General features: G+C 37.4%; 1 protein-coding gene across 2 annotated transcripts in view; it reads right to left on the reverse strand.

The window, feature by feature from the left end:
* The window catches only part of Ptprq (protein tyrosine phosphatase receptor type Q), a 207,828-nt gene that overhangs the window by 119,395 nt on the left and 70,401 nt on the right, over positions 1-18,032 (reverse strand). For both annotated transcript variants that reach the window (XM_021174928.2, XM_085843440.1), the window contains 3 exons: positions 14,926-15,086; positions 14,091-14,236; positions 1,585-1,753 (listed from right to left, as the gene is read on the reverse strand). In XM_021174928.2, the coding sequence (XP_021030587.1) occupies positions 1,585-1,753; positions 14,091-14,236; positions 14,926-15,086 (476 nt within the window). The remainder of the gene's footprint in view (positions 1-1,584; positions 1,754-14,090; positions 14,237-14,925; positions 15,087-18,032) is intronic.

Raw genomic sequence — 18,032 nt, forward strand, 5'->3', positions numbered from 1 at the left:
TCCACTTATGAAATTTTAAATTTTCAGAGATCAAACTAGTTTGGATATAAAAATTGAAAGTCCCAAAAGATACAATGAAAAGTAAATCGTTATTGCTTTAATTATAATTGGTATTCTGTTATGGGTTGAAGCGGTCTTGGGGAAGATCTATAATTAAAGAGTGTCTATAATGATATTGACCGCATTATGCTAAAAGTTTTTGTTAAACATTAATCAGCTGCATAGTTTCACATGATAATTATATTCTGTGGGTGAGCTTGTGTCCACTATTCAAGCTATTCTTGCCAAGAACAAGCAAGTTTTTTTCATGTATATATTGGTAAATTAATGATTTTTTTCAAACGGTAAACATTGTGATTTAATTCAGTAGAAGTTAAGTCACAGTCATTTCTCAATAAGATGGCTCAGCAGTTAAGAGCACTTGCTGCTCTTCCAGAGGACCTGGGTTCAGTTCCCTGGAACCATATGATGGCTCACAAACTTCTGCAACTCCAGTTGTGGGGGGTGGGGTTCCATGTCCTTTTCTGGCCTCAACTTCAATCACCCAATGCAGTGACATACATGCAGGCAAAACCCCATATGCAAAAGAAATAAATCTTTAATATTAAACAAAAGAGAAGCAGCAATCCACTTTCCATTGCATTCCAAAAACTGAAATTGAAATAAACAACAACAAAAAAAATTGTATCAAGCATTTGAATAGACATCATAGTTTTTTTAACGTTCAGCATGAACAGGATTCTGAAGAAGCTGTCTACAAAACGCTCTTTTAATTAAAAACAGATATTTTGTTATGTTTGACACAAAGACAATTAAAAATTCGTTCATGAATTCCTGTGTGTACTTAAACTCTGAAAGGAAAATTAGATGTTGGAGATTCGTTTAAGCAACTTCAGAGACAAACGAGCAGGCATGTGACACAGGTCATCCAGGCTTGTGGGAGTATTGTTCCCCGTCCATTCCAGATGACTATAACATCTCTCAGAGCAACAGAATCAAAAAGACTTTAATGAATAGGTAGTATGAAAGCCAGTGTTGAGCCTGTCCATTATTCAAAAGTTTGGTTTTTTTGTTTTTTTTGTTTTTTTGTTTTTTTTACCAAGGACAAGTAAAATATTCTATTGTCATGCTTGTATTAGCCAATTTATGACTTTCTTCTATCTACATGTGTTTAAATGTTACTGTAAGGTATGATGGGCAGAAAATATGTTACTTCTTCTATAGGGTGCTGTCACAGAACAAAATGGTGAATTGAGATTTAGTGTACATTAGGTGTGCAGTCATAGAAAAAGCAGCGGACCTCAAAGCGCTTATAGAGAACCCTCCAGTGGAGAACTCTCTGCTCACAGCACAGTGTTAAGATTTATCACCGTCAGCCCTGTGAAAATAATATTATAGTGGAAAAAAGTAGAATAAACTGTAATAATTATGAGTTTAAACTCATTTTAAGCTCCTGGGGGAAGTAGTTAAATATGGCAAACAGACTTCAATATCAGTGCACACAAATAGAGAAAAGTCCCTGACATAACTATCAGATTTTCATTTTTTTTCTGATTAAAGATAAAGATGTGTTCATTTACATACTGTCTTGGTCTGTGTAGACATGAATTACATCACTGCTTTTATTCCCATTTCCAACTGAAGTACTTGCTGTTAGCCAAAATGTATAGTAGCTGAATACTGCCAGTTTATAGATTCTTGCAGACACTGTCACATTGCCAGGCTCCTGGGTTACTTCGAGAAGTGTAAAATTCTGAAAGATAAACACATTATTTTAATAATTCGGAGTGTGTTTTAGTATGCGTGGATGTGGCAAAAATAACTATTGACCAGAACCTGCTATCATTTTAATATTTTAATTCTTAGGAAGAACAACACAAAGTGATGCTCTCATAAAAACTAAACCGGAATTAGGTTAGTTTTAAAAGTGGAATAGATGGTAGCACTTTTCCTTACCGGATCAATACATAAAATATTAAAGAGTACAAGCGCTGAGCTTTGTACAGCAGAAATGTCAAGTGGCCAAGAGAGAACTCCATGGTTATGCTGGCCGAGCTTGAATTTCCCTTTGAAACTTTCAGATAGTTTTTTGAAGCATTGGCTATATTCCAACAGATTTGAAAAAAACAAACAAAACAGCTTTATACTTTCTTTTTCCTATTAATAATAATAAAAGTGAGAAAGTATTTGCCTTTTCTACAAACTCAAACCATTACTATTACTCATCCCCAGTGACTCTTTATAGGTGAAGAAAAAGCAGTTACTACGCCCTTACATAAAAAGCAAGAATAAAATTAAGTAAAATTAATTATGTTTTTTCAGGATTTAAAGAATTTGTGTCACAGTTTCCTTTCTGGACAACATTTTTTTTTAATTTTTTTATTTGATTATTTTTTTCATTTACATTTCAAATGTTATCCCTAAAGTCCCCTATACCCTCCCCCTGCCCTGCTCCCCAAGTCACCCACTCATGTTTCCTGGCCCTGGCATTCCCCTGTATTAGGGCATATCAAGTTTGCAAGACCAAGGGGCCTCTCTTCCCAGTGATGGCCGACTAGGCCATCTTCTGCTACATATGCAGCTAGAGTCACAGTTCTGTGGGGTACTGGTTAGTTCATATAGTTGATCCTCCTATAGGGTTGCAGACCCCTTTAGCTCCTTGGGTACTTTCTCTAGCTCCTTCTTTAGGGGCCCTGTGTTCCATCCAATAGATGACTGTGAGCATCTACTTCTGTATTTGCCAGGCACTGGCATAGCCTCACAAGCGACAGCTATATCAGGGTCCTGTCAGCAAAATCTTGCTGGCATATGCAATAGTGTCTGGGTTTGGTAGTTGTGTATGGGATGGATCCCCAGGTGGGGCAGTCTCTGGATGGTCCTTTCTACTGTCTCAGCTCCAAACTTTGTCTGGACAACATTTAAAATAATATACATATTCAACCCAAAAGAATTCGAAAATAAAGAAAAATAAATTTAAATAAAAACACAAAGTTAGCTAAGAATGGCATGCAGCTGATTGTGAACTACCTTATGGGTTCTTCTTTCTTCCCCCTTCTCCATCCTTTTCTTCCTTTCTTTCCCCCTCCCAACACTACATAAGATAGAAAACATGATTGAGAGGAATGGAGAGAGATCCCTGAATAAAGTGAAGGGACAGAAATGGGGCCACATAATCATTAGTTCCTGCTGATTAGGCAAGTTGGTTTCTTGGAGCAAGTCTGATCTCTACCAGCAGGCTATATAATTACTTCTTATTGTTTCTTCTTTGCTCATGACTACTTAACAAACCAGGACAAATCGTAACCAACAAAAACCCACCTCTTGGAGGCCCCTCTAGCATTTTATATCTCCTCTAAAAAGTCCCCAGAATTTCAAATGTCACACAATCACAGAAACTATCTGCAGCTTGCAAAATCAAGCCCCTGCCAGAGCCTGAGGCAAACCTTAGTTAGCTGCTATGGACAGTCTGAAGAAGCCCCACATCCCACACCTGGGATTAAAACAAAAACACATCTTATAACATATCTCTGTTTTTAAAAGAAACCAAAACTCCAAGATTCTTACTACAATGGTGCATCTAGTAATGTCAGCACCCGGAGGATTGAATAAAGAGGAATTCCTAGTTCAAGGTCCACGACATAGTGACTTTCAAGAAGCCTGAGCTATGTGAGACCCTGTCTCAATACTTTTATAAGAATGCTTGTATACAATGAGAAAATGCACCATGCAACATACACAAATCACTTAAATCTTATATGCATGACTGGGCCAATATCTTTTTTTTTTTTTTTTTTTTTTAATATTTTTATTACATAATTTCCTCAATTACATTTCCAATACTATCCCAAAAGTCCCCCATAGCGCCCCCCACTTCCCTACCCACCCATTCCCATTCTTTTGGCCCTGGCATTCCCCTATATTGGGGCATATAAAGTTTGCAAGTCCAATGGGCCTCTCTTTCCATTGATGGCCGACTAGGCCATCTTTCGATACATATGCAGCTAGAGACAAGAGCTCCAGGGTTCCGGTTAGTACATCATGTTGTTCCAACAATAGGGTTGCAGATCCCTTTAGCTCCTTGGGTACTTTCTCTAGCTTCTCCATTGGGAGCCCTGTGATACATCCAATAGCTGACTGTGAACATCCACTCCTGTGTTTGCTAGGCCCCGGCATCGTCTCACAAGAGACAGCTATATTTGGGTCCTTTCAGCAAGATCTTGCTAGTGTATGCAATGGTGTCAGCGTTTAGAAGCTGATTATGGGACGGATCCCTGGATACAGCAGTCTCTAAATGGTCCATCCTTTCATCACAGCTACGAACTTTGTCTCTGTAGCTCCTTCCCTGGGTGTTTTGTTCCCAATTCTAAGAAGGTGCACAGTGTCCACACTTTGGTCTTCATTCTTCTTGAGTTTCATGCGTTTAGCAAATTGTATCTTATATCTTGGGTATCCTAAGTTTTGGGCTAATATCCACTTATCAATGAATACATATTGTGTGAGTTCTTTTGTGATTGTGTTACTTCACTCAAGATGATGCCCTCCAGGTCCATCCATTTGGCTAGGAATTTCATAAATTCATTCTTTTTAATAGCTGAGTAGTACTCCATTGTGTAAATGTACCATAATTTCTGTATCCATTCCTCTGTTGAGGGACATCTGGGTTCTTTCCAGCTTCTGGCTATTATAAATAGGGCTGCTATGAACATAGTGGAGCATGTGTCCTTTTTACCGGTTGGGACATCTTCTGGATATATGCCCAGGAGAGGTATTGCTGGATCCTCCGGTAGTACTATGTCCAATTTTCTGAGGAACCGCCAGACTGATTTCCAGAGAGGTTGTACAAGCTTGCAATCCCACCAACAATGGAGGAGTGTTCCTCTTTCTCCACATCCTCGCCAGCATCTGCTGTCACCTGAATTTTTGATCTTAGCCATTCTGACTGGTGTGAGGTGGAATCTCAGGGTTGTTTTGATTTGCATTTCCCTGATGATTAAGGATGTTGAACATTTTTTCAGGTGCTTCTCTGCCATTCGGTATTCCTCAGGTGAGAATTCTTTGTTCAGTTCTGAGCCCCATTTTTTAATGGGGTTATTTGACTTTCTGGAGTCCACCTTCTTGAGTTCTTTATATATATTGGATATTAGTCCCTTATCTGATTTAGGATAGGTGAAGATCCTTTCCCAATCTGTTGGTGGTTTTTTTGTCTTATTGATGGTGTCTTTAGCCTTGCAGAAGCTTTGTAGTTTCATGAGGTCCCACTTGTCAATTCTCGATCTTACAGCACAAGCCATTACTGTTCTATTCAGGAATTTTTCCCCTGTGCCCATATCTTCAAGGCTTTTCCCCACTTTCTCCTCTATAAGTTTCAGTGTCTCTGGTTTTATGTGAAGTTCCTTGATCCACTTAGACTTGACCTTAGTACAAGGAGATAGGAATGGATCGATTCGCATTCTTCTACATGTTAACAACCAGTTGTGCCAGCACCATTTGTTGAAAATGCTGTCTTTCTTCCACTGGATGTTTTTAGCTCCCTTGTCGAAGATCAAGTGACCATAGGTGTGTGGGTTCATTTCTGGGTCTTCAATTCTATTCCATTGGTCTATTTGTCTGTCACTATACCAGTACCATGCAGTTTTTATCACAATTGCTCTGTAGTAGAGCTTTAGGTCCGGCATGGTGATTCCACCAGAGGTTCTTTTATCCTTGAGAAGAGTTTTTGCTATCCTAGGTTTTTTGTTATTCCAGATGAATTTGCAGATTGCACTTTCTAATTCGTTGAAGAATTGATTTGGAATTTTGATGGGGATTGCATTGAATCTGTAGATTGCTTTTGGCAAGATAGCCATTTTTACAATGTTGATCCTGCCAATCCATGAGCATGGGAGATCTTTCCATCTTCTGAGATCTTCTATAATTTCTTTCTTCAGAGACTTGAAGTTTTTATTATACAGATCTTTCACTTCCTTAGTTAGAGTCACGCCAAGATATTTTATATTATTTGTGACTATTGAGAAGGGTGTTGTTTCCCTAATTTCTTTCTCAGCCTGTTTATTCTTTGTGTAGAGAAAGGCCATTGATTTGTTTGAGTTAATTTTATATCCAGCTACTTCACCGAAGCTGTTTATCAGGCTTAGGAGTTCTCTGGTGGAATTTTTAGGGTCACTTATATATACTATCATATCATCTGCAAAAAGTGATATTTTGACTTCCTCTTTTCCAATTTGTATCCCTTTGATCTCCTTTTGTTGTCGAATTGCTCTGGCTAGGACTTCAAGTACAATGTTGAATAGGTATGGAGAAAGTGGACAGCCTTGTCTAGTCCCTGATTTTAGAGGGATTGCTTCAAGCTTCTCACCATTTACTTTGATGTTGGCTACTGGTTTGCTGTAGATTGCTTTTATCATGTTTAGGTATGGGCCTTGAATTCCTGATCTTTCCAAGACTTTTATCATGAATGGGTGTTGGATCTTGTCAAATGCTTTTTCCGCATCTAAGGAGATGACCATGTGGTTTTTATCTTTGAGTTTGTTTATATACTGGATTACGTTGATGGATTTCCGTATGTTGAACCATCCCTGCATCCCTGGGATGAAACCTACTTGGTCAGGATGGATGATTGTTTTGATGTGTTCTTGGATTCGGTTAGCAAGAACTTTATTGAGGATTTTTGCATCAATATTCATAAGGGATATTGGTCTGAAGTTTTCTATCTTTGTTGGGTCTTTTTGTGGTTTAGGTATCAGAGTAATTGTGGCTTCATAGAATGAGTTGGGTAGAGTACCTTCTGTTTCTATTTTGTGGAATAGTTTGTGAAGAACTGGGATTAGATCTTCTTTGAAGGTCTGATAGAACTCCGCACTAAACCCATCTGGTCCTGGGCTTTTTTTAGTTGGGAGACTATTAATGACTGCTTCTATTTCTTTGGGGGATATAGGGCTGTTTAGATCATTAACCTGATCTTGATTCAACTTTGGTACCTGGTATCTGTCTAGGAACTTGTCCATTTCATCCAGGTTCTCCAGTTTTGTTGAGTATAGCCTTTGGTAGAAGGATCTGATGGTGTTTTGGATGTCTTCAGGATCTGTTGTTATGTCTCCTTTTTCATTTCTGATTTTGTTAATTAGGATGCTTTCCCTGTGCCCTCTAGTGAGTCTGGCTAAGGGTTTATCTATCTTGTTGATTTTCTCAAAGAACCAGCTCCTTGATTGGTTGATTCTTTGAATAGTTTTTCTTGTTTCCACTTGGTTGATTTCACCCCTGAGTTTGATTATTTCCTGCCGTCTACTCCTCTTGGGTGAATTTGCTTCCTTTTGTTCTAGTGCTTTTAGGTGTGTTGTCAAGCTGCTAATGTGTGCTCTCTCTAGTTTCCTTTTGGAGGCACTCAGAGCTATGAGTTTTCCTCTTAAAAATGCTTTCATTGCGTCCCATAAGTTTGGGTATGTTGTGGCTTCATTTTCATTGAACTCTAAAAAGTCCTTAATTTCTTTCTTTATTCCTTCCTTGACCAAGGTATCATTGAGAAGAGTGTTGTTCAGTTTCCACGTGAAGGTGGGCTTTCTATTATTTATTTTGTTATTGAAGATCAGCCTTAGTCCATGGTGATCTGATAGGATGCATGGGACAATTTCAATATTTTTATATCTGTTGAGGCCTGTTTTGTGACCAATTATGTGGTCAATTTTGGAGAAGGTACCATGAGGTGCTGAGAAGAAGGTATATCCTTTTGTTTTAGGATAGAATGTTCTGTAGATATCTGCCAGATCCATTTGATTCATAATTTCTCTTAGTTTCACTGTGTCCCTGTTTAGTTTCTGTTTCCATGATCTGTCCATTGGTGAAAGTGGTGTGTTGAAGTCTCCCACTATTATTGTATGAGGTGCAATGTGTGCTTTGAGATTTACTAAAGTTTCTTTAATGAATGTGGCTGCCTTTGTATTTGGAGCATAGATATTCAGGATTGATAGTTCCTCTTGGAGGATTTTACCTTTGATGAGTATGAAGTGTCCCTCCCTGTCTTTTTTAATGACTTTGGGTTGGAAGTCAATCTTATCAGATATTAGAATGGCTACTCCAGCTTGTTTCTTCATGCCATTTGCTTGGAGAATTGTTTTCCAGCCTTTCATTCTGAGGTAGTGTCTATCCTTTTCTCTGAGATGAGTTTCCTGTAAGCAGCAAAATGTTGGGTCTTGTTTGTGTAGCCAGTTTGTTAGTCTATGTCTTTTTATCGGGGAGTTGAGTCCATTGATATTAAGAGATATTAAGGAAAAGAAATTGGTGTTTCCTGTTATTTTTGATGTTAAAGTTGGCATTTTGTTCTTGTGGCTGTCTTCTTTTAGGTTTGTTGAGGGATTACCTTCTTGTTGTTTCTAGGGCGTGGTTCCTGTCCTTGTATTGGTTTTTTTCTGTTATTATCCTTTGAAGGGCTGGATTCGTGGAGAGATAATGTGTGAATTTGGTTTTGTCGTGGAATACTTTGGTTTCTCCATCTATGTTAATTGAGAGTTTGGCTGGGTATAGTAGCCTGGGCTGGAATTTGTGTTCTTTTAGTGTCTGTATAACATCTGTCCAGGATCTTCTGGCTTTCATAGTCTCTGGTGAAAAATCTGGTGTAATTCTGATAGGCTTGCCTTTATATGTTACTTGGCCTTTTTCTCTTACTGCTTTTAGTATTCTATCTTTATTTAGAGCATTTGTTGCTCTGATTATTATGTGTCAGGAGGTATTTCTTTTCTGATCCAGTCTATTTGGAGTTCTGTAGGCTTCTTGTATGTTCATGGGCATCTCTTTCTTTAGATTTGGGAAGTTTTCTTCTATAATTTTGTTGAAGATGTTTGCTGGTCCTTTGAGTTGAAAATCTTCATTCTCATCCACTCCTATTATCCGTAGGTTTGGTCTTCTCATTATGTCCTGTATTTCTTGGATGTTTTGAGTTAGGATCTTTTTGCATTTTCCATTTTCCTTGATTGTTGTGCCGATGTTCTCTATGGAATCTTCTGCACCTGAGATTCTCTCTTCCATCTCTTGTATTCTGTTGCTGATGCTTGCATCTATGGTTCCAGATTTCTTTCCTAGGGTTTCTATCTCCAGTGTTGCCTCATTTTGGGTTTTCTTTATTGTGTCTACTTCCCTTTTTAGGTCTAGTATGGTTTTGTTCATTTCCATCATCTGTTTGGATGTGTTTTCCTGTTTTTCTGTAAGGACTTCTACCTGTTTGATTATGTTATCATGTTTTTCTTTAAGGATTTGTAACTCTTTAGCAGTGTTCTCCTGCAATTCTTTAAGGGATTTTTGTGCTTCCTCTTTATTGTCTTCTTCCTTTTTAGCAGTGTTCTCCTGCATTTCTTTAAGTGTGTTATTAACGTCCTTCTTGAAGTCCTCTATCATCATCAGGAGATATGCTTTTAAATCCGTGTCTAGCTTTTCCGGTGTGTTGGGGTGCCCTGGACTGGGTGAAGTGGGGGTGCTGGGTTCTGATGATGGTGAGTGGTCTTGGTTTCTGTTAGTAAGATTATTACGTTTACCTTTCGCCATCTGGTAATCTCTGGGGTTAGTTGTTATAGTTGTCACTATTTAAAGATTGGAGCAGAAGCTGTGTTCCACTCACCAGCAGTCCCAAAATCCTGCGGCGGGGGTCGTGGGTAGCTGGCGGGTGTCAGGCAACCCTGCGCTCCCGCTACCCTGGCGCTGATCCGGCCGGGTGAGGCCTGTGGCCCTACTCAGGCCGGTTTCTGCTTCCCTAACTAATGCAGTCTCAGGTCCCGCGCAATTGGATTGGAGCAGAAGCTGTGTTCCACTCACCAGCAGTCCCAAAATCCTGCGGCGGGGGTCGTGGGTAGCTGGCGGGTGTCAGGCAACCCTGCGCTCCCGCTACCCCGGCGCTGATCCAGCCGGATGAGGCCTGTGGTCCTACTCAGGCCGGTTTCTGCTTCCCTAACTAATGCAGTCTCAGGTCCCGCGCAATTGGATTGGAGCAGCAGCTGTGCTCCCCTCACCAGAAGTCTTAAGATCCTGTGTCGGGTGTTGTGGGCAGTTGGCGAGTGTCAGCAGACCCTGCGCCCCAGCTGCTCAGGTGCTTTTCTGACTGGGCCAATATCTAATCTCAAAGGTTGACAATAAAATAGGAATAACTTTATAGAGGGTTCTTGAGGATTAGTCTCCAATGACACACAAATTAATACTGTGCTTAATCACAATAAAATCAAGAATAATTTGCTTAAACAATTAACATAGGATACTCTATTTGATTAAGGTTTTTCTCAGCACGATTCTACACTTTGTTAATTTAAAATTCAGTAAGTTTTTGAGGTTTTTTTTTTAACATTATCTGTCAGTATAATCAAAGATTTGCTTTGATTTTGTGGTGTCTTTTTTGAGAATAGACTTGTTAAAGCCATGTAACAATTTCTCATTTTTTAAAAAATGTGATATATGAGTTTGGATGCCTTCCAATACCTCAACTTTACAGATAGCATAGCTGGCTTATATAAGCACTACTCACAAGTATTAATTACTGAAAGGTTATTTGAATGGATTTTAGAGGGGTTTTGGGGAATAGAATTTATTCTAATTATCTAAAAGCATCACAAATAACTAATTATTTTGAATCACCAAAAGTTCACTCCTGTTGGGTGTATGACTGAGCACACATAGACACAAAACAAAGTCATAAAATCTTAGACTTTATCCAGGTGAATGCTCCATTTATTTCCTCACCTCACATTTTTAATTTTGGCTTATAATATCTTTTAGCTCCAATTATCAAATAAAACCTTAATACTTTATTCATGAAAACATGGCCAAAAGGCACCTTACAGATGCTTTCAGACTTTATTATCAGGAAAACTTATTTTAGCACTTTTAAACACATATAGCATTCTGTCAGACATATTATTAAAATGTGACACATGTTAGTGGGAACTGAATAAGAGGTAATTTTCCATACTAAATACCATACTGATGACTGAAGGAATTAGGGAGGATGACTGGACAATAGCAACATGCTTAAAGTCCTCAAGAAAGCAAAGAAAGGAGGTTTCAATCCATGCTCAAATGGTACTGAAATCTACCTAAGTACTGAAAATCTTGGTCCATGGCAAAAAATTTTATATTATTTCAATTAAAATATTTATTGACCATCCAATCTATGCATGAAAGCATCCTGGGAACATAGAGAAGATATAAGTGTTATATGTCCCACATTTTCAAGATGTTTGCTGTAACAGAAGGATCCAAAGACTAGGACCAGATGTCTAGATAGGAGGCAAATAAAACATGCGAAGTGTGGGTGTGTTTCCACAAAGTTCCATGGGGAGGAGAAAGCAGAAGATAAAAGTTATAGACATAATCTTCTACATGATTTTCCATTCCAAGTAATTTTTTCTATCAACTTAGAAAACAACAGATAGAGAAGATATGCTACTTTGAACATTAATGTTAGGAGTGCACTAAAGCCTGAGGGAATGTGAAGCAACATGAGACTGTATTTCTGAAATGTTTTAACATCATTAGCCTGGACAACCCTGCAACTGTCTCGCTTAAAAGCATCCTTAAGATTACTTAATAGAAGATAACCTGTTCTAAGGCAGATGAGTTGGAAAAATGGGATCATGCCATATACTCAGGTCTGAATACATAGGTTTAGAAGATCATGCTGACACCAAAGGTGGATGTTCAGAAATAAGGTGCCGTTATAGACAGTGAGGACCAAAGTGTCATTGTGCCCAAGTGGCAAGTAAATCAGGCAGAAGCAACACCATTGCTAAGATTTCAAACTACACTCTCTTGTGATGCTTTTTTAAAATGAATAGAAGTGGAAGATCTTCAAGTTCAACATCTTTCATGGTAAAGAGAGATGATGTTATGTCTGTGAGGAACTCTGTGGTAAGAAATGATTGTCTTGCTTCTTATCAGCTTTCAGAGGAAGACAGAAGATTGGCTTGATGTACAGAGAAAAGACAGACCTTTCTTTTGGACTTTCTTCTTAAGGCATTTGTTTAAAATATCTGAGACGATAACTACATGTATATCTGAATTTAAATATATTTTACAAAGTAGTATTCTTATTAGGTTCAAAGTTATATCATTCCACTTAGAGGACAGAATGTGAATATGGACCTGGTCTCTGGACATTGGGTTCTGATGCCTTTAGCTGAGATGGTTTGCAAAGCTCTGCCCTTGCCCTGGTCCTCAGTAGCCCATACTCAACTACAGAGGAACTCAGCAAGGCATACTATAGCCTAGTCCTAGAGACTGTCAATCAGAAGTCCCAACTCTGATTAAGCTAAACATCCTAAACAAATGGAACTGGGTCATTCCATAATATCTACCATCTTCTTTTAATTAGGAAGACACCTAGAAATAAGAATTGACAGTCACAATCAATTCAGCAAGGCACTTCTCCCAGTAAAAACTGTATTTTGTAAATTACAGCATTTCCTTTAAATTCCTGTTTCCAGATGGTATTTCAACTCCCTGCCTGTGACTGGATCTCACTACTCTTATATACATATATATATATATATATATATATATATATATATATATGAAAAAATTTAATATAGACCAATAATATAACAATTTTGGGCAAAATTGAAAACATCTCTCTAATTTAAATTACTCTTGGCTTTTTCATTACTTCTATGTTCATATCCCAGATAATTCCTCTTTGCAGACTGCAGTCCCATGACCTACATTCTTCAGACTGATAATGATATCTTCTCTGTATCTTTTATATCTAATGGTAAGCATTAATAATGGCATTGTGGCTATAAAAACTCTCTCCTCAACAATAAAAATACTTCATTTGAAGAAAAAAATACTATATTCTAAATTTTTGTCTTTATAACCACAAATACAAATAAATGTAGTCCTGAGTCCTTGTTAATGCACTTTCACTTTCAATAGATACCCTTCCAGAAAAGCACAATCAACCAAATTGCACAGTTGTGGATACCAGACTCAATGGATACAACAAAAATGAGTGAAGATTGTAAGAGCTAGAAAAATCACATGATTTTTTTGTAAGATTTTGTCTCTTAGTAATGTCAGAAAATATATCCTCAGAGTCGCTTTCACGTGACTGCCAAAACGTGAGCTGAACAAAGACCATACATACAGACATGCTGAAGTGGATGAGGAAAGTCTGTGAGGCCCCAACCCTATGCAGGCAATGACAGGAAACTAAGCAATGCAGAACATGGAGAAATAGTCTTCTCTAGGGAAGAGCACACCAATTAGTTATCCAAATCAAGTAATTGGCCCTGAAAATGTACATACAAGTAACATTTTACTGACTGAGTAGGTTATATTTATGTATTAGGAATATATACATATAACTCAGATAGATAAATAGATAGATATATAGATATATAGATATATAGATAGATAGATAGATAGATAGATAGATAGATAGATAGATAGATAGATAGATACATGGATACATGGATACATAGATACATAGATACATAGATACATAGATACATAGACAGATACATAGGTAGATACATAGATAGAAAAACAGATGGATAGATTAATGAAAAATAGAGCTCATGGATGTTAAAGACAGTAAGATAGAATATATGTGAGGCTTTGGAAAGAAGAAAGGAAAGGAGAAGATGATGTAATTATAATCTCAAAAATTAAAAGAAACCATTAAAATATGCAAGATATTTAACCACGGAAACAATTCATATTGTATACAAACAAAATTAAAGTGGTTTTTCAGCTAAGAAATAGATCAGAATAAATGAAACCATTGTTATTTATAGAAAAAAGTTATTTAAGAAAATAGAATTGAATTTTCTTTGTGTGGGGCTGCTAAGAGACATAAAACTGATGACAGGGAGAAACAGAGAGAAAGACAGAGACAGAAACACAGAGAGAGACAGAGAGAGACATAGATACAGAGACAGAGACACAGAGAGAGACATAGAGAGAGACAGAGAAACAGAGACAGAGTGATCAGGCAGAAAATTTAGGAGTGCCTGACATTTCATCATGATTTGAGACAATTATCTATGCACAATTATCAATACAAATAGTCCACAACATTAACAACATTGAGATCATGAAAAGAAATACACAGCTCTTACCTGCACAAAAGTACTTGAAGTATTTTGGTAATAAACAGAATAATATTGTATGATTCCATTAGGTTTTACAGGAGGAGTCCAAAAGAGAATTATCGATGAAGAACTGAGGTTCACATAGTGGACATCTTTGGGAGGATCACTGGGCTCTATAAAACAAGCAATTCGGAAGTGTTTCAGTCATGGCCGGAAGTTGCGTTGAAGTGTCTTAAGTTTTTGAGCAGTTGATAAATTGAAAATGGGCATAATCAGGTTTTTTAAAACCTTAAATTAGGAATACTATCTATGTGAGTATCAGAAATGAAATCATAGCCTACACCAGGGTGTCCTTCTACCCTTTTACTGTATGACAGTTACAGAGAGTGGGTTCCTCCTTATAAAGGCTCTACAAGATAACCACTGTCCTTGATTTGCAGATAACATCATAGCCAATTTCTATGACAAAGCACATGACTATGAAATCCTACTTTATTGGACAGTCTTGAAATAATAAAAGCTAAAAGCAAACAGAAAGTCAATGTCACGTATTTGATTTTGCTACATTTAACCTGCAGGTAAAATGTTGCTCGTTTGTTAAGTCCTGTGCTGAATTTATCCCTGGATGCTTACTCCTTATGCCTCAAAAGAACCCAGTGATGTCCTATACTGTTGCCACTTCAACAAATGGAAACTTGAAGCATAGACAGATGACTTTCGTCTCCCAACAGCGCACACATAGGAAGTAGACACGATTTTGCATCCAGCTAAGGATGGGTTTTAGGCTTAATAACACATTTTTGATTTATGATGCCTTTTGAGCTGAATACTCATCAAGTTGATTGAGACCCTAAGAACTCACCTCCCTCTGGTGTTCGAAAGTTAATGACGCTGCTTCTTGTTTGTCCATCACCGAATCTAGTGCTAGCTGTTACATAGGCACTATAGTCAGCATGATAGTCTAACTCGGACAACTCCAGTGATACTTCAGTTGCATTAATAGTTTTTAATGATAATTTATCCCTTAGGAGAGACAGAAGAAAAGTAAAATTGTCATTCAGAATAAATTCTCCTGCCTACTTTTGAGGACTAGTACATCAAAAATATGTAGCAATACAGCAAAAATACAGTAATTTCTTGGCTTAACTTCATAAAGATGCCACTTATTCTGAAATTTTGAAATTAGTAAATTTTAGACTACTTCAATAGATTAACTTCATTAGCTTCCAAGTATATTTAGTAATTGAATCAAATGTTTATAATGACAAGTATCTTGGACCAATTTTAGTGGCTCCTGGGAGAGCTCAACTTTATTAGATTGAGAAGCACCTAGGAAATGTATGCCTCTGGGTATGTCTAACAATGTATCCTCAGAGAGGATTAACTATCGAGGAAAGATAACATGAACGTGGGGTACAGTACCCTAAAGGTAGAAGGCCTGGGTAGAAAAACTGTAGAAAAGAGAATATCTAAAGTAAATATTATGTAGATCTCTCTTCTACCTGGCAGCCGTGAGGTAAGATGCTCTTTCAAAACCATGTACCATGCTGTTATTGACTGGAACTTCTGAAACTGGGAGCTGTGAGTCAAATACTACTACTACTACTAGTAGTAGTAGTAGTAGTAGTAGTAGTAGTAGTAGTAGTAGTACTGATTAGCAGTAGTAATAGTAGTAATAGTAATAATAATAACAGTAATAGAATCCTCCCTTTTAATTTGTTTGGCGTATGTGTTAATTTCATTTATAATTATGTGTAAGCATGTGTATGGGGGGGTCTGTACATGTGATGAGAGGTACATGGTGGGGGTCTATAGAGATGAGAGGTATCGGGTCCTCTAGAGTTGGAGTTGCTGGTAGTTGTGAGCTGCCTAGCATGGGTGTTGAGACCTGATCTCTGGTCCTGTACAATAGCACTGACTTTAGTTCTTAGCACTCTCTCCAGCCCCTTTCCTCAGGTATCTGTCCAAGTAACAGAAGACTAAGCCAGGCATCTAAAAACACAGTGTATTCAAAGTTACTTTACCACACTTTGCACACCAATGCCTTCATTGCTCACATATTTTGTTCTTTCTGATGTTGGCCAGATCATTCTTACATTATTATTTTGTCAGGTAAACCCCTTTCTCATGTGTTGCATAATGGTGAGTTTTACTTCTATGCCAATTCAAATAAGTAAATAAACAATACTGAGCGAAAATATCTCTTTGTGTTTGCTTTGGTTGGAGGCAGGGTATTACGTAGCCCGTGCTTCAAACTCATGGTGTCTGTAAAGCCCTACTGCTCAACCGCTGAGATTACTGATCTATCCCTGAAAGGGAATCTGATAGTATGTATGCATGTATGTATGTATGTGTGTATGTATGTATGTATGATTCATACAATTCTTTACTAGAAATGCCACCTAAAACAAGTTGTGCAATTTACAGAGAGAGAGAGAGAGAGAGAGAGAGAGAGAGAGAGAGAGAGAGAGAGAGAGAGAGAGAGAAGAAACCAGAAGAAATGGCACCAGTTATTTAGTTTAAATCTTTAAGGTACTTAAAAAGGCTGCTTCTGACAAGGAAATAAATTAAATCAATATAGATGCCGAGCTTTCTAAGTAAGTGTAGAAATCTAGCAAGGAAAACTAATTTTTAAAAAGTGTTAAAATGTTGCAAAAGTGTAGCAATGTAATTATTTTTTTTAGTCACACTAACTTCATTCCCATAGTTTTGAACTAAGTCTTAATTAGTATTTAAATCCAAGAATAAATGCTTATGTAGTGGTCCTAAAATGTCTGTTTACAAACAAATGTTCATTCTAAGAACATTAAAATTATTAAAGAATTTATATAAGGGGAGAGAGTAGCATCACAAAAATTAATGCCTCCTGCCATTTCATATTTTTCTTCTTTGGAAACATAAATGTAAGCAGATTTCCCCTGTGAATAGATGTTTCTTCTTTTCCAGTAAAACAGTTGAACCCTCAAGTTTTAAGAGACTAACAAAACCTGTGTGAAGAAGTGGTATCTGCAGGGATACATTTCAGTCTGCATTTGCTGTTACAGAAGCATCAATTTAATTCAAATGTAAGCACTGGTATCTGAGAAATAATTGGATAATTTATGACAGTGGGATACATTCTGAGTTCAGAGTGACTAGAAACAAACATTACTACTTGATACACTCTTCCAGATAGAGTGTTACAGTATTTTAAGAAATTAGGTAGAAAATAAATGAACATAAATAAATTTATAGAGCTCACAATTTCACTGGAATGGTTTAATCATAAAACTGAACAAAGGTGAAGTGAAAGGAGAGGGGAGTGGAGGGTCACCGAGGACCAGCCTGGCTCCTCAACTCTTACCAGCTGCTTTTAGTTTGTGAGTGGCACACAAATCTCTGGACCAAGTGCAACATCTCTGTCTCCAAGGAGCTATCAGTGGGCAACTCTGTAGCCTGGCAGATTCACTCCTCTAAGATTTGACACCACTGTAATTGTGACTATAACCCTTGCATTAGCTGGGTTAGATTTTATTTTCATGTTCTGTACTTATTGGTTTAAGATCCAATAGAATTTCTACGTATGTGTTCTTGTATATATTATATTACTTCTCTTGTCTCATATGTTAGTAATCAATATTTGATATCTTTCTACAGGGAAACTACCTAATATAGCATACCATGAATACTTAGCTATTGTTGTCTTAATTAATCCTCAACAATCGCCTTTCCCCTTCCTTAGCTATTACTAGTGATAAAACTGTGGGGATTTCTCATCAGAGAAAAGAGATATCTTTTCTATGGTCATTTTATTTCTGCAGTTTAAACTTTATGACCATTGAGTCAAGTGAGTTTGATGCTTGTCTTAGTGACTGTTGCTTCTCAATGACTACCATTCTGATTTTTTAAATTATTGCAAGAGCCACATCAAGAATATCTGAGAGTATGCATTGGGCAATTTTTCATTGTTGATCTGGATACTGTTAATTT

This window comes from Mus caroli, unplaced genomic scaffold, assembly GCF_978045245.1.
Source record: "Mus caroli unplaced genomic scaffold, Mus_caroli_1 scaffold_9, whole genome shotgun sequence".
Taxonomy (NCBI): Eukaryota; Metazoa; Chordata; class Mammalia; order Rodentia; family Muridae; genus Mus; species Mus caroli.